Source organism: Pseudopodoces humilis, chromosome 16 (genome assembly GCF_049639895.1).
Source record: "Pseudopodoces humilis isolate 2021_Gansu_Grassland_sample_001 chromosome 16, ASM4963989v1, whole genome shotgun sequence".
Taxonomy (NCBI): domain Eukaryota; kingdom Metazoa; phylum Chordata; class Aves; order Passeriformes; family Paridae; genus Pseudopodoces; species Pseudopodoces humilis.
The window spans coordinates 12,053,953-12,074,269 of record NC_142215.1 but is presented as its reverse complement, the minus strand read 5'-3'; the positions used below and the strand labels follow the sequence as shown (position 1 = coordinate 12,074,269).

At 41.4% G+C, this 20,317-nt stretch overlaps 1 protein-coding gene across 8 annotated transcripts in view; it reads left to right on the top strand.

The window, feature by feature from the left end:
- Window positions 1-20,317, top strand: part of MYO5A (myosin VA) — a 97,059-nt gene that overhangs the window by 20,167 nt on the left and 56,575 nt on the right. For all 8 annotated transcript variants that reach the window (XM_088062957.1, XM_088062956.1, XM_088062953.1 and 5 more), the window contains exons 3-4: window positions 333-504; window positions 5,402-5,546. In XM_088062957.1, coding sequence (XP_087919083.1) covers window positions 333-504; window positions 5,402-5,546 — 317 coding nt within the window. The remainder of the gene's footprint in view (window positions 1-332; window positions 505-5,401; window positions 5,547-20,317) is intronic.

Below are 20,317 nucleotides of genomic sequence, written 5' to 3'. Positions count from 1 at the left end.
AGAGGAAAACAATAGGGAAAATCTGGTTAGATTTATGATATAGCATATTTTGGTTTATCTAATATGGCAGCAAAAGCATGGGGTTTGCTTAAGTAATAGTCTAAAAAGATGGTATCTCTATACAGTTGCCTGTTGTACATATAGAAAACCCTTCTGGGAAATTTCAAATGACATTTTTTGGAGAAAGAGCTGCTAACTCAAATCCCCAGAAAATTGACATCTTGCATTGTGTTCTTTTACCTTGGGCATGTTTTGCTGGGAAGAGCAGTTGGAGGTACTGAGTGAGGAAACCTAAACACCAGCTCTTCTAAGAGTGCCTGTTTGATTTTCAGGACCTCGAGTATTGCCTCGATCCGAAGACGAAGGAGCTCCCGCCCCTGCGGAACCCTGACATCCTCGTGGGTGAAAATGACCTGACAGCTCTCAGTTATCTGCATGAGCCTGCTGTCCTGCACAACCTCAAAGTTCGCTTTATAGACTCTAAACTCATCTATACCTATTGTGGCAAGTACTGTCTTTTCATACCATCATCTTTACAGAGAATGCCCTAGACAGGAAAGGGAATGTTGTCTGGTGATGTGTCTGCCTTTAACTTAAAATCATATAGTGACAGGGCATGCTGGACTATTCTTAGGGAAATCACTATGTTTGTGGTCATTAATAGACTTGAGAATATTAAGGTTCAGAGAAAATTGACTTAACTTTGTGTTCCTCTAGCTCCCCAATGGGCTCTGTTTATAAAATGTGTGTTCAGCCATTTTTGCTTCCCAGTGGGACTCCTGTCTGGTTGGTGTTCTCCTCAGGCTTGCTCAGGTTGGCGTGGATGGGAAAAGGCTCACAGACTGGCCTTGCTCTTTGGTGGATTTGTTGCCCACCTATTATTGCCTACCTCTGCAGTGAGCTCCTCCATCTCTTTTGGAAGACATCAGTTTATTTTCTTTATCATTTTTTTTCCAATCAGGCAGCTGCAGAAGTGAATTTGTAACAGTTCATGAGCCAGTGCTTGTCTTATCACAGTTACAATCGATCTTGGTTTTAAAAATAACGTTTAACTCACAGCAGAGGTTACCCAAACTTGTAATTGCCTGTGGTATTTTCAGATGGCCAGAATGGAGGAAAGTTACTTAAATAATCACTTTATCATAAGTGCAAAATTGCAACTGAATGGTCTGTTTTAAAAATAAACATTGTGAGGTAGTTTAGGCTTAAAATTTAGATTTGATGCTTCTGGGCTTTTTTTCTATGTGTGCATATGTTTCTTTTAAATCTCAGTGTTTAGTCAGAATTCACTGTTAGCTTTTAACATAACTTTTCAAAAGACAAGCAGCACATTAAACATGTTGTGATGGACAGAAGGAGGCATTAACATCCTGCCACACTTTGCTCACGCTGGCTGCTCCTAATCTGCAGATGCTTGGCAGAGCACATCTGTTCCCAGTCCTGCTCTCAGCAGTGACCAGACCACAGGGGACTGGATCAGACTTTGCCACCCCCTGCTCGCAGCCAGACTTCGCTCCCATAGGAGTGGGTGATGATTCACACCACATCTCATCCATCCCTGCAGTCAGAGCACAGAACAGCTTGGGTTGGAAGAGATCTCTGGAAGTCTTCAGTGAAGTTTCCTACTTAAAACAAGTCTTGACTTGTTAGATCAGGTTGCTCAGGGCTTGGCCCAGTTTAAGTGGGTATTTGAGTATCTCCAGTGATGCCTCTCTGGGCAGTCCCTGCTGAGGGTCCCAGCACTGGGAAGCCAGCTCAGTTCCCCTGGTATGGACATGATCTGTGTTTCTTTCCCAAGTGCCCCTATGGCAAAGCTCTTGTGTGAAAGGGCTTTTGTGCAGGTGGAGTCTCATGGCCTGAGCTTGTAAGGGGTTTTCAGTCTCAATTTTGTGGTCTCCTTACACTGCCATAGCCCTTCCCACAAGCCTGTCCAGACTGTGCCCCGGCTGCTTGCAGACAGGCTTTGTGTTGAGCAGCATTTAAGAGACTTTCCAAAGGAATGTGTTGTCTGCTGGTTGTGTTTTGCTGTGTTTGGGAAAACATGAAAAAGGCTCGTTTCAAGTATTCCCCAGTGCAGCTGTAATTGTGGTTTTGGCTGGTTTTATCATTTCTCATGGGGTTGGGAGGCCTTTAGCTCTCCATGGCTGGGTCTGCCAAGGGGCCTGGGATGGTGGGGCTGCGTTGGCTGGTTTGCTTCCAACAAGACCCTGAAGCTGCTTGTAGGAGCAGCTTGTAGCTGCCGTAGCGTGGGGGGTCCTGGTGCTCAGAGAGAAGGAGGTGTCGAGGTTCAGCGCTGCTGAGGAGTGGTGTGCAGTGATTTATTCACTTGGGATGGAGGCAGGGGTATGTTGTGTTACAGGCTGAGCCAAATAGAGTTGGCACGTCAGCCTCTAAAAACCTGATCCTTTGGCCACAGACATCCACCTTTCTGACTTCTCCATTAGTTCCCATCCTGCTGCAGGTTACTTCCCCTCTGCAATGATTATTGCCTTGGAGCTTGGCCTCAGGGGGGCTGCATTTGCCTCCTGATGTGACTCTCACATGAGCCAGGTTAGTTAAAATAGCCTGTGAAGGTGCTTTGAGCTAACCCAGTTTTATGCAGCCCAAAGGAGACTAAAACCACTTCAATCCATCAAGAGAATCATGGTAACAAGATTCTCAACAGTAGAACTAGAACAGGAATGCGTGGATGAATAGTTGTCCAGGGCCCTAAAAATTAATTCTGCATGCTGTCTTAGTGTGATATATGAAATGGATATTAAATTCTTTAAAATTTCACTTTGAAGTAATTCAAACTTTTAAACAGAAAACTTCCTGGTTTCCTAATTTGAAGTCAGCCTTTCACCAGCAATTCAGAGGTGATTTATAACTTTGCTTCACTGTTGGAAACATGAAATGATGAATTAATGAAGGAAGTTGAAAAGTTACAAAGGAAAATTTGAATGCTTACATGGAAAAACTGCTACGGCTGTGATGAAAACTCAGTGAGTCTTGGTGATTAGTTCAGATTAGTAAAAAGTACTGCCTGCTGTGCAGGAGAGAAAACTTTAAATTAATAAATGACATTTATGTCCAATTTGGCCACAGATGGACGAGTATGCTCAAAGTAGAAGGATTAGATAAGTTTATTTTGGGCATGTATAAAGATGAATGGCATAAAGAGTAGCCAGAGTTCAAATTAGTGTGGTTGTAAGAACAAAAACACACATGAATCTGATTTAGGAAAGGCCGTATTTCTTAAAATAGCAATATGATTTAGCAGAGATAAAGAGAAGTTATATGTAAATTAATCTGGATTATAGCCCTGTGAGGCAGACTGATTTCAAAGTTCTACAGAAAGCAAATAATTCCAAACTCACTTGTTTTGGTTATTTCCAGATGGTAGCTGCTTGTAGATTTTACAGATGGCTACTGAAGTTAAGTGTTTTAATATGCTGGGGACTTGTCACGAGGCTGCTTGTTCCCAATTCAAGGGTTTATTTTTGCCAGTGTAACCAAAAGCAGGAGGGAATTGTCGGAAGTCTCACACAGATTTTTGTAATATCTCTTTGATGAGACTTGCAAGCCTGAGAGGCTCAGCTCGGTGGTGCACTGTATTTCACTTTTTACTGCTTTTTCTAAGGGCAGATGTTAAAAATTGGCAAGCAAAATATTCCTCGAGTCTTGTAGTACTGAGGTGGCTTCCTGTCCCTAACCCCCACTCTTATTTTTTGGTTCATCATTACAGCATTAGAACTTGGCATAAATGTTTGTAGAGATTTTTCACTGGAGCTCCTGAGTCATTTCAGTGAAGTCATGGCTGATGGAAAAACACCGGCTCTCCTCACATGGGCGTGTCGAGACATAAAACTTGCTGTGAATTTGAGGAAATAGATCAAGAAGGTCTCTCAGATCTCTCCCTAAAATGTATTCTCTTGTTTAATGTTTTTGCTATGGATTATGCTTGATGTATAGATGCATAAAAGAGCTTAAAAATTGGTTGATGCTCCCAGCAGCAGTGCCAGACTGTAGATGCTTTCATTTCCCTTCTCTCAGCTTTTCCATGGAAAATTTCTTAGATAGACATCACGACACTGTAATCTGCACAGAGCAGAGGGCTGGGATCAGCACTGAGGAAGTCTGTGTGTGTAAGAGTGAATTTCTGAGTAAATTTAGAAGCAAGTTGAGTGCTATGGAAACGCTTCTGGGGCAGGTTCTTCAGGGATGGATTGTCCAAGCATGCTTGGTGCAGTCACTGTTCAGTCATCTGCAACTGCACTGGCACATTTCAGCACCAAAATACATATACATAGGAAGAAATTCTGCTTTTAAAATGTCCACAGTTAAAATTAGAGGGGTCCTTTTCACTTCTTACCACCTTGTCAAGTGAGGAGGACTTGCCATGTCAAGAGGGCACAGTGTGCCTGTCACAGCTGGGTCTCACAGGGTCTCACTGATCAGAGCAAATTAACTTTCCCTACCTGTTGTAACTGCTGCAGGAGAGAAAGTTATAAGGAATCTTTGTCAGATTATCCCTGTGGGTAGAGCATTCCTTGTTTCTCATGAAAAAGAGAATTGTCCCAAAAACATTTGAGGTCTCACTATTTGTGGAAAGGAAGTTTGTATAAGTAAGACTTAAGTTTTCCTGTGCAGGGTGAGTAAAAGAATGGCATGAATTCAAAAGTGCTGTAGTGATGAGTGTTATTAAAAAAACTAGATATGTGTTTAATTGGTAGGGGAAAACTAGAAAATGGGAGGTGTAAGTACATGCTCAGATGTATCAGATGAGGGTGTTCTGATGCCTTCTAGGGCTATAATTGCAAAATTTCCTGACATGACTGGGTGCTGCTCTGTGTCAACCCTATGAAATATGTCTACTGTTTGGGTTTTTTTATGCCTTTGACCAGGAGGTTGTCCTGCCTGATTTGCAGAGGTGCCCTGGAATCCAAATTACACTCTGTCTGTACATTGTTGCTTATTATAAAAAGTGAGGATGTTATTCTTTCACAACAGCTGAAGGGTCACACACTGCACATACCCAAACTGGCATTCAGTGAGACCACTCAGTAGTTCATACTTCACAAATTACAGTATCATTGGTAATTCAGAGTAAAACACAGGGAAGTACAATGCACATTCATTGGTTTACAGTATTTCAAGTCTGTACATTCTGACTCTTTTTGGACTGTGCATACTAGCTTTAGAAAAGGCAGATGGAAAGAAAGGTAAAAAGCTGTTCCTGATGTGTTTACCAAAGCAGGGTAGAAGTAAACTCGTGGTACTTTGTGTGTGCTGAACTATATCCAGAATAAATATCTGTTGAAGTCAGTAATATCAGATCCTTATTCTTTAACATTTTTCTAAAGACTAGAACAACAGTAAACAACTATTAATAATTCCTTTTGTTTAATTTCCTTTGTAGGTATTGTTCTAGTGGCCATAAATCCTTATGAACAGCTGCCTATCTATGGCGAAGATATCATCAATGCCTACAGTGGCCAAAATATGGGGGATATGGATCCACATATCTTTGCAGTGGCTGAAGAAGCATACAAGCAGATGGCCAGGTTTGTAGACCAGAGTCTTGAAGTCTCTGTTTTTCTGAAAGGAATAAAACAAAGTTTCTGGCTGATGCTCTTCTCTTTAATTTATAGCTTCTGAAATATTTTGTAATAACTGTCTTTTATCTGGTGTTTTAGTACATTTCACAAGGGGAAAAGTTGCCTAAGTTAGTGAACAGTACAGCTTTATAAATGCTGTGGAGATCATGTCCACTGACACTTAGCAGGAATTACCACAGATCTTGTCAGTATTTAGGTCTAAAATTAGCCCTGTGCTATATGATATGATAGTGTTTTTTAAAATTTGACTAGCAAAGTAAGGAGATACTTTTTAATGGATGTAATGGATTATTAAAGAGAAAATAAAAGAAAATATTAAAGAGAAGCCAGGTTCTTAGCTGTTTTGTGTTTGTGTGTGATACTGACAAGAGAAGAGAAATCACTGGGCTTAGGAGTGCTATTATAGGCTCCTGGTCATGTCAGTAATGTCCCAGCTACGTAATCTGCCTGTGGCTGTTGTTGACTGGAATTAAGAGGGAGCAGAGGGATGATTGCAAAGAGTGCCTGAGAACTGAGTCTCTAAGGACACTGCAACAGCTGTGCAGGAAATCCTCATTTTGTTAGATGTTGCATCAAAATGAACTTGTCACCCAAGGGCAGTGGTTATCAGAAACTTCTTCCCCTTTGCCCCAGGAGCCTGCAGTTTGGGGAGCTTTTGAAATATTTCGTTTCTAGGATAAAGGTCTTTTGGGCTGCTGTGTGGTCTTCGATTAACAAGATGCTCCCTGGTATCCTCACTGGTTGGCTTCAAGCTGTTGGTATAGTTTTCCTTGTTGGCAATACAGCTCACCATCAAATTAATCAAGTGAAACACTGAAAGGTCTCTGGATTATTTGTGATGGCCCTTGAGCTATACTGCAAGTGAGGGAGGCAAGGGGAGAATGGGTTAAAAATTATAAAATCTTCATGTTTGAAATCAGCTATCTGTTCATTTAAGTATCTTGATGATAGCTAGAAAGGATGAAATATTTGTCACGTGCACATCTGAATACAGTGATCCACAATACCCAGGTAAAAGATCATTTCAAAATAAAATAGTTCAGTGCAACATTTCATGACTTAGGGTAATTGCAAAAGAGCCAGTGTTTCAGAAATACCCTCGTTTTAGTTTAACTCCAGCCAGCAGCTCAGTTCTGCACAGCCACTCCCTCCCTCCCGCACTGGGATGGAGAAGAGAAACTCATGGGTTCAGATAAGAACAGGTTCATAATTGAAATAAAGTAAAATAATACAAAATAATTACAACAACAATAATAACAATGAAAAGGAAAGAAAGGAGGAGTAAAACCTAAGAAAAAGAAGTGATGCACAGTAAAATTGCTCATTGCCCACTGACCGATGCCCAGCCAGTCCCCAAGCAGCTATCAGCTGCTCACAGCCAGCTCCCCCCAGTTCATGTACTGGGCAGGACATTCCTGGGTGTGGAAGATCCCTTGGCCAGTTGGGGTCAGCTGTCCTGGCTGTGCTCCCTCTCAGCTCCTTGTGCACCTGCTCACTGCCAGAGCACGAGAATCTGCAAGTCCCTGAGTGCAGGTGAGCGCTGCTCAGCACCAGCCAAGGTGTCACTGTGCTGTCAGCATTATTCTCATAACTCCAAAATGCAGCACTGCACCAGCTGCTAGGAAGAAAATTGCCTCTATTCCAGCTGAAATCAGGACAGCTCTACACCCACACTGTTGAATGGCAGAGATATTTGCCTTACTTCCTTTCTGCTCAGAAAATGGACATATAATCTGGTGTGGAACTACAAAGGCAAAACTGTGTTATAATATTTACATCTTCATGTCTCTTTCATTGCTGCCATTTGAAACAGACTTGGTTTTCAAGTCCCTCTAAAACCTGTACAAAATAAATATTTATTAACCTTATTTTATATCTGAGGCTTGGTACAGTGGTCTGAAATTATAGTCAGTGATGGCTGTCATCCTATTAACAATTAAAAAAATTAACAGAATTTTTGTTCTCAATATTAACTAGTGGAAGTGAGAGGTTGGAGAGGGATCTCTCTCCACTGACCAACTCTAACCCCTGACCTGTTACTGGTGCTGAAACATCAAATTGCTGGATCCCCTGTGTTCTGTGTGCCTGTGCAGTGGAGATGTCTGTCTGGCACCACTGGCATTCTCTGCTGTCGGGCAGACTCAGGGGGCTGAGATTTTGGCTCGAGTTTCCTCTGTGGCTTTTCCTTTTTGTGTTAATTACCTTCTCTTCAGCTCTCACTGCACCCTCTGGCAGTTCTGCTGTCCTGAATAACAACAAACAAGGTGTGGTAGGAGTTCCTTTTTGAAACAAATGATGAGAAATTGTATAACTATTGTGATTAGCTTAAATAAACCTTTTGAGTTATTTAAATAATTACTTTATGTGTCTGTTATAAACAATTTGTTATTCTTTTATGACTAACTGACAGTACTTTCATAGTTGCAAACTGAAATTTGGGCACACAATGCAACTGAAAAAAAATTCTCTACACTGAAGTAACAATTTTATTATTTTAGTTTTTCAATGTTTATTTGCTTTTCTATTTGTTTGGGGTGTTTTTGGCTTGTATTTAAGAACTTGTTCTGTCATTACAATGTACTGATTTTGGTCATTGAATTTAGTTTTCTATTGCTGCTTACAATTACCAAATTCCACCCTTTAACTTCTCTGATATTTTTTATACTCTGAACAAATCACCTTTTACTTCTGAATTATGAAGTCAGAGAAGAAGAATTGCAGTTCTACGTTTCTGCAGCTGACTATTTATAAATGAAAATCAGATTGTCTGTGACTGCTGTATTAACATTTTAATAAGTGCATTGTATATTCATGTAGTAGCTAGTCATATGGCATTAATCTGCATTTATGTGTGCAATGGGTGAGATTTATTTTTCTCTTGTTTCTGATCTTTCCTAACTCCATGTTTAAATGATCACTGGCATAATTAGTCATGATGCTCCTATCCTTAAGGCTTCAGTGAGCTCTTCTAAATATTTACTCCTTAGGTCTTCTTGTTAATTTATAATTTAGTTGTTAAGAGTTTGTTCTTTCCAGCTTCATTGCTTCATCTGCTGCAGCTGAGAAACTCCATCCATGTGCATGGTTAACTAAATGATCTCTGGAGCCTTCTTCAGCCAAAGAAAATGCCCCATGGCAGAAATCTGGAAAGCCAATTATTAAATATTTGTGTTATGTTTTCAGAAAAAATACAGTGCAAAAATGTTGCCCACTGGAGTGACAGGGATGGAGCTCACATCTGGCTTGAGCATGAGAAATGATGTATAGCAATTGCTTAGGGTTAATTGCAGCACATAAAGATACCTTTGCATGTGGCATTTCCTGCCCAGTGGGAGCCAGATGATGGGGTACATGCTGCTGGGAAGTGGTGGGGCTGTTTGAGCCTCTCTGTTTCCTCTGGCTGCAGCAGTTCTGTCAGCAGTGTCCTGTGCAGGGCTCGTGGGAGAGAACAGGGCTGGACTTTACCTATAGCCAGCAGTGCAAGAAGTGGTTACTGTTTGCTTGGTAGCCTCTTGTCTTTTTTGCTGCTAGAAAACATGCACAGCTCTTAAGACTAATCTCATTTTGGATTATTCTTTCCTTTTCCCCCTTCTCTTCCTCCCTTGTCATCTGTGTCTTTGTACCTTTTTCCTTTTCTCTCTCCATCTCCTGCTGCTCTTCTGCACTGACTGACAGCTTTGTTTCAGACACCTTTCCTCTGCTGTTCCCAGAATAAGCAATGATCTAGTTTTACAGCTGCACTTAAACTGTGTTAGGCTTAGGGTTCTGAGTGCTTCATCCTTACCAGTATTGCTTTGGGTTGTATGAGCCTGCAGACCACAGATGGGAGAGTTTGAAGCAGATTCATGCTCTGGCCAAGGAGTGTCCCAGGGGGAGGGAGCAGGATCATTCAGCTGGGGACATGTCCACGTGGCTTTTGTGCAGAATGCTTTGGTTTGGTTGTGTAGGTACAGCTCTAACAAGCTGTGCCTTTGGGAAGAGCTGGGACCTGCACTCACAGGACTCTCCTCAGCAGTGGCAGTGTGTTGTCTGTGGATGGTTCACTCCATTTGAGTGAATATAGACAGGTTTGGGACTGTTCAAGGCAGATGAGTGACGTAGAAGGAAGAAAATTATTGTTGAAGAATATATTTTTGTCCCAGAAATACAAACCTCAATGCCAGCATGTGTGTGTTTGCATTTGTTGAACACTGCCATGCATGCCACCTTTGTATTGTCAGTGTTTCCAAATTGTTAACAAAACCCAAGTTCAGTCTTCAGTTTCCCCTCAGTGGTAACTCTGAAAATTGAAGCAAAGCTTCAGTGCCAAACATTTTGTTTTTTATTTTCAGTTACAGCTTCAGTAGGAATTGTAATTGTCAGCAGGTATGGCTCATTTTCTTTGTAATATTCAATAGAATATTCAATAGAATATTCAATATATTTTTAACTCTGTGGTTTGCAGAAGATGCAGTAAGTCTTGAAACTGTAGAGAATTGCAATAATGTATGAGAGTTATGATTAACAGTTTCCTGACACTACTAGGGGAAAATCACTCCTTTACAGGATTCTTTCACCTGCCTAGTGATGGTATATTGAAGTAATTAAGATAATGTATTTTTTTTATCAGCACTTTGTTTGTCTGATTTGTTCCATCCTACTTCTGGTTGATGGCAGATATAGCAGATTCAATTTAATAAATTAACTTCGAGATTTCTTTCTGATTAATTAGTAAGGTTGTCAAGCATCACTGAAGTTGAAAGTAACCTCTGCAAACAGAATTGCATTCTGATAAATCCATATAAACCTTAATGAATACCACAATGGAAAACAAGAGTGTTTAAAACATCAATTTCCAAAGTTTTGCTTTTTCTGTTTGGACAAAGTGTAGTGATTTATTTTGTGGTACTGTGTAGTCTTTGCATTCAATTACCTTTAATAAGCAGGCTGCCTCTCTGTTTTGTCAGCTTTTCTGTGTGTGTCTGATGGCTTTCACCTACAGGAAGATATTTTTCTATCACTTTTTGTTCAAAAAGAAGCTTGAGGAGCTGTTGAGTAGGTGTTTTGAAAGCATCTTTACTGACAGTCTCCAGTTATCCCAGGCATCCCAAGATGATGTCCTCTTATAAAAATGCACATTTGCTCAGTTGCTGCTTTGCTTCTGAGCATCTGATAAATGGATACTGGATTTTCCCCTGGCAGAAGCAATGACAGGGATGATTAACAACCTGTCACAGATCTGCATCCAGTAATGGCATGAGAGCCTGCTCTGGTGGGTGCTGGACAAACATGCAGCAGCCTTCCTCCACTTTTGGCCTTGACATAGGACTGCTTGAGTTAAAGATCTGCCTTGAAAAGACATATTTCTGGGACCCTGTTGTTAGAATGCAAAGGGGAAAATCTGCCTGATGAGATGATTTTGGAGTAGTCTCTTATACTTGGAGCCTGACATTTTATGATGTTACAGGTCCAAGATGGCAGAATCAACTTGATACAACGTAAGGGACTACTTGTCCAAGCAGCTTGATGGTTTTAGGCAACAAAAGGGTTAAGTATGGTTGTAGCTGGAAGCTGGAGTTCATGTGAGGTGTCCTGCTGGTAGCTAAGCAATGAGCTTTCCTAAACTGTTGCAGGAGTGACCTCTGACTAATCCCTGGATAAATCAGTTGCATAGTGCTGGCTCATCTTTGTGCTCCTCTGGAGTGCAATCTGTCATGGGTTTGTAGCATGTGCTGACCTCAGTTTTCTTCATTTGTATATGTTGGGAGATGTTACTGACAATTCATTATCTTTTCACCTTTTGACATTTTTACAGTCAAGAGCTGTATTTCCTGGATGTAATTATAATGGCAAGTGATGTATTTTGTTAATTAAAAAAAAAAAGTACATCTTCTGGTTCTGAGAGTGTTGCAGAATGCTTCTTTTGAGGTGTTGTTGAAGAGAAACAAAGATTCTTAAGAGCTTGAGCTGTTTTGGAGTGGTTGAGTTTGCAGCTGGAACAGACTCAAGAGAATTCAGGTTGTAAATTACATTTTTTTATCTTTGCACGTTCAGTGAGCAGATGCCAAAGTACTTTACTTTGGGAGAGAGGAGAGATAAACATCATTACTTCTGTTGTATGAGTTGAAGCAGACATGGGGATTGGGAGGGCAGCTTTGGTGAGTTCACCAAGGTGGCAAAAGCAGGGTGTTGAGCCCCTGAATCAGAAGTCCTGGTCCTGTGTCTGGTGACTTGATGACACCAGCTTGACAATAAAATCTGTGAGAAGTACATAACTGATAGTGCAGTTCAGTTCAGTGCTCTCAATGTACAAAAATGAGCAAATGAGCTGCATTTTTCATCCCCTCCTTTCCTGCAGCATTAAGGGGTCTCTGTACCAGGTAGCATCTATTGTTAATAACATTTGCTGTCAATGAAGGTTTCATGTGTTCCAGGCACTTGACACTTTGACTCACCAAAGCCTGTCTCCTCTAGTACTGGAGTCTGAATTTCTGCTTGTGTAGAAGACAAGGCGAAGGTGGTGTGCTGTGGCCAGGCCTGCATCAGCACAGAGTTGGTTGCAGGCACTGAGTTACCTGTTCCCAGCCCTGTGCTCAGAACATCCTCTTTTCTCCAGCAGCTAAAGATATCAGTGAGAGATGCTGTTAGGCTTAAAAAAAAACAAGTTAAACTGGAAATATATTTAGAAATAAGATTAAAGAACATTGTTTGCTGGACTGATGTTTCATGCTTATTAAAAGTGAACACTTTTTATGAAGAATTAATTTAGTGCTTAGTCAGGAGCGATTGTTATGACTCAAGGTTGCAGCTGAAGAATTCTCTGAATTGTTAATGTGTGGCGTCTGTGAAGACTGGGATGTGTCAGGCCAGAGCATGTTAGATCCAGGCAGTCAGAATAAACCAGTGGATACAGCCTGTGAAGGTGGAACAGACACAGAAATGTGGCTGCTGTTCTGTGCTTGCTTCTGGGACAAAGCACTTGTAACTCACTTTTTCTTTTGTGTTCTTCTGCTGTTTGCCCACAGTATTGCTACAGAATGGCTCAGAGCACTTCAGGCGCTGATAATCATCCTTGGCACTTACGTAGCACTTTGCACATTTTGGGTGTTTTAGAGACATTACCTTGTTAATCCACACACCAGCCCTTTGAGGGTGGAAAAAATGAATTATCTGTGTCAGGCTGCACCTTTTGGGACGTGCCAATACCAGTGGATTCGGAGGCTTTGGCGCTGGGAGCGCCGCGGTGACGCGGCTCCACAGGGAAAGAGGGAAAGCGCCCTCTGTTCAAACAGCACTGCAAGAGGGAAACTTGGAAAATGAAGGGTGGTAGGGGTGAAGGTAGAGCACTTACCAAGTCTGCCTGGTAGCAGGGAGTGAGCTCAGCAGCTGCAGAGAAAATGGCAAGGTGTGTTTGTGCAGTGTGGCTTGGAAGCAGTAAGAGGACAGAGCAGGGGAACTTTCCCATTTTAAGGAGACCACTAGCCAAATCCAGAGACAGGGGATAACAAAATTTATTTTAGGCTGTGAAAAACTTTGTGATTAAAATAGTTTATTTGGAAGGTTGATGAAGGGCAAGATGTTGCCTTCTGCCCCAGTGTGAGAGGTGCCAAGAAAGCAGCCCGGAGCTGGCTGCTGCTGCTGCTTTCCATCAGTCCAAGAGCATTAGAAAACTGCTGAATGAATTCTTGTTTATTTATTTATTTATTGAACAGTTAAATTACTTCTGTTTGAAAAGCAAATCCTGGGTTTGTAGAGTTGCCAGGTTTTAAAATGGCTTCTAGCAGATGCTGCCTGCCCTGGGCTGAGTTTCAAAGGCTTTTGCACTGAAGGAGTGCAGCTGAGCATGCACAGCCTTGTTTGCTGCCACACAACACTGCCCTTAGGCAGGTTGAAGCTAAATATATTGCATTGACTCGTGTTAAACCTCCCAGCACTGGTGGGTTTTACAGCTGCCTTTTATTTTAAGATAAGTGGAGAAGTAATTTTGGTCTTCTAGAAAAACGAGTGATTGTAACAGTGGGAGCATCACAGAAAAGTGGAGCACAGCTGCCCCAAAAATGAATCTGGGACCTACTGAGGCAGGGGACTGAGAGGGCAGGTCTTGAGGAGAGCACAGGCTGCTGAGTTTGCAAGAAAAAGCTAAATCCTTGTATCACTCCAAAACCACGTTTTGTGCTGAAAAGAGAGGAGTGTCCTGTAAAAAAAAAAAAAGTTGCTGTGTTTTGGTTTCAAGTTTACAATCACTATTTCTTTCAGCGTTTACTGAAATCAGATATATTTAGTGAGCCTTCAGATGGGTTGTGCAAAACCTTATTTATCTTACACCATGGATTTGTCTTTCTGGTACTTTATTCTTCTGTCTCCATTTTGTCAGCTGTGCATCCTCTTTCCTTTGGGAGATGCCAGTCCCCTGGAGCCAGGGCTCCCTTTAGCCTGCAGGGGCTGGCCCTGTGTCTGGAAAGGTCCTTCCCAAATCTCTTAAGGAGTTAATCAAGCTGCTTTCTCTGCAGCTCACAAAACATTCAGTACTGCAGAGAACTCTTGGCTGTATATTGATACCTGATGAATTCTGATGGCTTTCACAAGAAAGGGGTTCAAAATTTTTTCTGTGGATAATATTCCAAGACTGAATGAGCAGTTTGGAATATGTGGAGCATTAGATGTATTTTTCTGTTTGGAACAGGTGGAGTATTAGATGTATTTCTTTGTTCTTTGATTCCGTGATTCTTATAACAGCAGTACTTCCAGGTTATTTGGGAACATCAGTAAAGCAGTTTTAGTGGTATTTAACACTTTCATGCTGATTTAAGTGCATTGTATAAACTTCATTTGTTTTGGCTTTGTTACCAGTGCCTCATGGTGAGGGAAATGATCATTATTAAACAGATTTATTTAGTCATGCTGTCAAAGATCTGTGAATGTTCTGACTGTAGATACTGCAGGTTATTTTGGTCATGTGCTGACCCAAATATGCAGTGGGGATACTGAAAGATTGATTGCAAAAATAGGGTGTTTACTTTGGTCAGTTTTGTTTATAATGCTGGAGACACTAAATCATGTCAGCTGCATATATGTATATGTATCCTTGAGAGGTCTGGAAATCTGCTTTAAGGTGTAGAACATGAAACATAGCTTAAACTAAGTTTTTTCGGTCCTTAATTAATCCTGTGTCTCTCAGAGAAGCTGCAGCTGATGAAAGAACAGCAAGATTTCAAACCTGCCAGCATTTCAGAATGACTCCTATCTGACCTTTCAGCAATGTCATTAGTTTTGAAGTTATTTTCTTGGGTTGGATTTCCTGCTGCCATAATTCATCTGTAGGATGGCAAAGCACTAAATTCCTTTTCTGTCTTTGATGGCATGACGCACGTTGATGTTCGTGGTACTTATGTGTGTGCTGAGAACAGGATCTCTCCCAAATGTTCCCTGAGTCACAGGTTCCTTCCCTGGGAGTTTGTCAGGTACTTTGATCATAGAAAATTCACTGTTTTGAAAATGTGAAGCAATTTCAGGCTTACAAGTCTATCTTATCACCACGGAACTGCAGTAGAAGAACCAGTGAGATAAAGAAGACCAAATTGTCACTGCTAGATTAAATAAAAACTATTTCTTCTGTACTTGCATTGAAGCAGTAGGGGATTTTAATTTTTGAAGATCCCAGGATCAGGTCTTTAGCAACAGTTTGTGCTGTTTTGAGTTAAATGAAGATGAGATGGTCATATACAATGGGGTTGATGCACTTACCCATAACTTAAAGCAGGAAAAGAATAAAGCAATAGCAACTCCACAAAGGGAAGAAAAAAAGGGGAAAAAAGAGAAAAGCTAGTAGATTTAATTAATTAACATTTTAACACTGAGGCAGGGAGGGGAGTGGTGAGGCAGTCCTGGAAGTGGTGGCCTTCAAGCCACCCTGACAAGAAGCTTCCTTAAAAATATCAGCACCTTGGCAATGTTCTCAAGGTTAACAAACACAGACGATTTAGGATCAAAGGCAAACTAAGTACTAATGTACTTCTCATCAAATTGCCCTGTTATTTGCTTTCTTCATTATATATTAAGGATGTTGCACTCTGATCTTTTCTGCCAGTCTCATCTGTGTTATGACATGGAGACAATTCAACTTTGAAGTAGCTCATCACAGGCAAGCTTTTCAAAGTCCACATCAGAATCTTTTCAAATCACCTATTGATGATACAATTTTTCCAGGGAGAGATGCTGGTAGCTGGGGTAGGAATGGATTGATAGGAGCATTGAGGTTGATGTCAATAATTGCAGTATTCCTTTTGTTGTCAGTAATTCTATATTTCTTTTGTTTGTTTTCCCAAGTTGATGTTTGTGGGGGGGTGTGCTTATGTACATTTATTTAACATTATTTGCTGTGGCATCATGAGTCTGAAAGCCAAGATCAAGTGATACATCTGATGCATCAGTCATAGGAAGCAAAAAAAGCACAAAAAAAATGTTGTGCTTTGATGATTCAGTTGAATAGCTTTGGGCTTCTTTAATCCTCTCTGAAATGCTTATTGATAGAGAGGTCTGACTTTTAGTGTTCCTGCTTTAGAGAGAGATTTTCAGTTGGTGCAGAGGGAGAAGGTAAACAAAGATCTCTGCAAGGATTTTTCTCTCTGTATGTCTTGATTAACCTGATCTGTTTGGACAGTTTGCTGTGGAAGTGATGACTTTGATGCACTAAGCTGTTTTGGTTTTTGTGGGAAGCAGCTTAAGTGCATGCAGTGATCTTGAATGAAAATTGTTTGAAAATTGACAACTCTGCCTTTAATATTAGCAGCTTTGATGTTTCAATTATTGCACTTGGTTTCTCTTTTTTTGCAAGGTGATGTTTTTAAAACCACTTGCTGGTTGCTTGTGCATTGTCATTTCATTCACAATCTGCAAAATCCTTTTCTGTATGTAAGATAACTCAAGACAGCTTGCAGCACTCTTGTGCTTCCTCAATGCTGAAACTTCTTTGAGCAGAAACTATCTTCAGTGTTAAATTTTGCAACATTTATTCAAAGCATAAGGCGCCCCTGTTGCTATGTAGGCTGTAATCTCAAGATTCCAGGAACTAGGTAAGACTACATCTTTTCAGTTTTGGCTCTCTGACAGTGAGTTTCCTCATAAACATATTGCCTGTCAACAAAATTTTGTAGATAAAGTAAAATTATCTTTAAAAATTACCAGCCTGTGCAGAAATCTGTTTCTGCGTTATTTTTTGTGATAGAGAACACTTTAAATTACCAGTTAGGTGTTCTGTAGTGTGGCCTCATTCTTGTATTTACCAAGAAACAGCTGTTGCCTTCACATGATTCCCAAAGTATAGGTCTGAGACAATTTATATAGAAGATTTTTTAACCAACTCCTCTGCTACAGCAAGCAATCTCAGCCTATCATTTCACATCTCAGCTTGTGAAGTGTCTGGGCCTGTCATCTTAAAATGGCACTTTTAATGTAGCTTTGTCATTCCTTTATTCTTCTGCTGTTCAGAAACAGCAAAAGCTGAATGTGAGCCTGACTGATGCCTGAACATAACATGGTGTTTCCATGAGTGCTAAATTGCTCCCAGTCAAACTGTTTCAGTCTTATCTTTTCAAGATAATTTGGCTTAATATTGCATCACAGTGATGTAGTTCTGTGTGCTAGGATCTGATTGCTATCTGCCTTTGGGGGAAAGAGGACTCCTCCACCTCTCATCTCCCAGATTGCTTTTCCTCATTTCTGTTTGCAAAAGCATAATTAAAATGTTCCCTCCATTCAGAAGTAATTTTTAAATCATCTACTTACACGTTTTAGTCAGAGAAAAAACTGCAGGAACATGAAGTATTGCATGAAATGTGGTCTCTGGCTGCAAAGTGGTGTCACACATGGAGCTGTTGCCCTACTTGTTTCATTGGCTGAATGTTTTAGTTACAGCTTTTACTTTTCCGACTAGGGACATGTTAAGTACTCAAAATATCAGGTCAAAGGTCAGGGGCTTATGACTTAACTAAAAATAACCCTAAAGGTGTAATATGTATCTGAGAAAGGACTTAGGGAGTGTCACTTTTGTTTTCTTGGGATTTTTTCCTTGGTTTTGATCTTTTAAATTTTGTTTCACTTTTAACACAGCCTGATCATGAAAATTTCATTTGACATAAACAGAGGCTATTCTTCAGACCACTGCTTATACCAAATCATAAAAAACAATATCTTTCATACATCATCCAAGGGGCTTTGATGCTTGTTTACTTGTTATTTTTCTTTTTAATGTGGTGTTTTGTTTCTTTAAAGTTTTATGTTGTTAAGAACTTTCTGCTGAGCTGGCAGAGCTGCCTGGCAAGACCACTCCACCCTCCTCCAAGACTAAACATCTCTCAGCCTGTGGTAGGATGTCCATAGGCCATGTCTTCCCTGGGGCTGTGGCAGGAAGAGCTCATCCCCTGTCGCTGTTTGGGTTTGTTTTACACTCTCCTTTCTCCTTCAAATGCCCAGCATGATCTTGAGCATTTCGTTGTGTTTTCCTTTCTCTCTGCCAAAAAGCACAAAGAATAATATGCTAGAGGATGGCCACTGCAGTGTGTTAAAGCAAAACAATGGATTAATGTACTGGTGAGGACAAGAGCGGCCCTGAGCGTGGATGGAGCTCTGGCAAGAGGGCCCTGCTGCAGGCAGTGAGGGAGCCCTTTGTTTGTCATCGTGGCTGGGGCTGCTGCAGACACAGAAAGTCACTGCAGAAGGGACAGCAGCGATGCTTTCAGCTCACACAGAGCCAACCCTCTCTTCTCCAGGCCAATGTATGCAATGCATATGTGTGTATGTACTTTCACAGGAATATAATAATGGATCCCTTATTCCTGAGCACATGAGTGTGTGCTAAGGAGAAGAGTAGTCTTCATATGTTACAACATGGGGGAAAGAAACTCTGGCTAATTAGCAACAGTATTCTTAAGGAAAAATTATTTTAAACTCATTTTTTTATTATTGTCTTTGCAAAAGTGGAACTCCTGAAAAGAGACTAAGGTCTGCAAAACCAGTGTGTATTTTTCATGCTCCCACATGTGTCCTTCAGGAATGTGACAGTTAGAATGAGACACCTTTATTTCCACGTCCTTTCTTGGCAAAAGTGCTTGTTTTTTATTGACAGTTCTGTCAGAAGTCTGTTTTGTCAGAAGTCTGAGTGAGTCTTGTGTTCCTTGGTTTTCTGAAACCTTTTTGTACTTTGGGGTCTAAAAAGTTGTAACCATCAGAGGATCCACTTCATAGACTTGAGCTTCCTCAGTCTTCGTGTATTTAATGATATTTAATACATGATACAGCTGGTGATCTACAAATGAAGAGCTTGTTATGTTGTTGCCTATCTCCTGTATTAGGCAGTCCCTGAAATAAGACCAGAAGTTTCATATTTTAGAATGGCATGGGATTTTCTTTTTTCTATTTGAAAGGATACAGGAAGAAAAACGAGAGAATGGTGCCAATCCTATGGAGAAATGGTTGGTTTTGACTCACTGCAGGAGCTGTCTGTGGGAGAGGAAAATTGTTTGTTACCGGTTGGCCCATTTAGCAGTGGATTTTAGGCATTTACTTGGATTTCTCCTGCATCCTGCTGCTGCTCTGTTTGAGCTGGAGGATCCATAACTCCTGCAGCTTCCTGAGCCACAGGCTCTCTCCCACACACCTCTGTCTACCACGAGTGAACTCTGTGAGGGGGAATGGGGAAGAAACGAGAGTGTTTCTTCTTCATTTTCCAGCTGGAAATCTTCAAAGTTACTGCAAGCTGTCCCAGGCACACAGACCTCCCTCAAGGTCCTGCAGAGGCTGGATGGCCACTGGCACATGAGGCCTCATCCAGGGGAGGGATGAGACTTGTGGCCAGGGCTGGCATCTCTGGCAGTTGGGTTTGTGACCTGGGCTGCACATTGTGGGTTATCAGCTGAACAGTTCTGCTGTCCCACAGCTCTCCCACTGAGGCTGACAGCTTGGCATGTATGAATGTGGGAACTGTGCTCTAGTCATTCACACCTATTGCATGTGTTACATGCAAGTTGAGAACATAAAATTAGGTTGCTTTGATCTTCTTAACACTTTGCTATTAAATTTAAAGCAGCACTCAGCCATTCCAAGTAAATCCTTTTTACCAAAATGTGGAAAATCTGCCTCAACTGGTACCTTAATTTGGTAGACAAATACTGCCTTGGCTGTCCCAGGGATGAGTGACTGAACTCCTTCAGCCTGTGGCTTTGAGAGCAGCACAAAGTGGATGCTGGAGCTGTGCTCTTATCTGAGGGCTTGGCATTGTTTTTGAAGATAGGTAGTACCTTGAGAATTGCAGCAGGGCCTGTGAATAGTTGTTACCCGGAGCCTGTGCCCACAGGTGATTAACTGGGCCTAACTCCTCAGTTACTGTGGGGTCTTGTCCAGTTTATAGGGCCCTCATATCTGATGGGACTTGAATTGGCTTGAGTTGACAGAATAGGTCAGTTGACGTGGATGGAGCCCTCCCTTGGAGAGAACAGGCGGTCAGTAGTTCCATCAAAGACCACAGGAAACCAGTGGAAGACCAAATGGATTTGATGAGAATGGTGTTTTAACTCCAGGGTGGGAGATAGAGATGGTCACCATTCTTCTGGCGGGTGGGAAGGCCTGGCCAGGCACCCGAGGTATCTGAGGTACCTGTGAGGTTATCACAAGCATTGACATTGTCCTGGGAGAGAGGGAGGGAGGAGGAGGAGGAGGAGCTCTTGCCTCTGGGGCCATGGTGC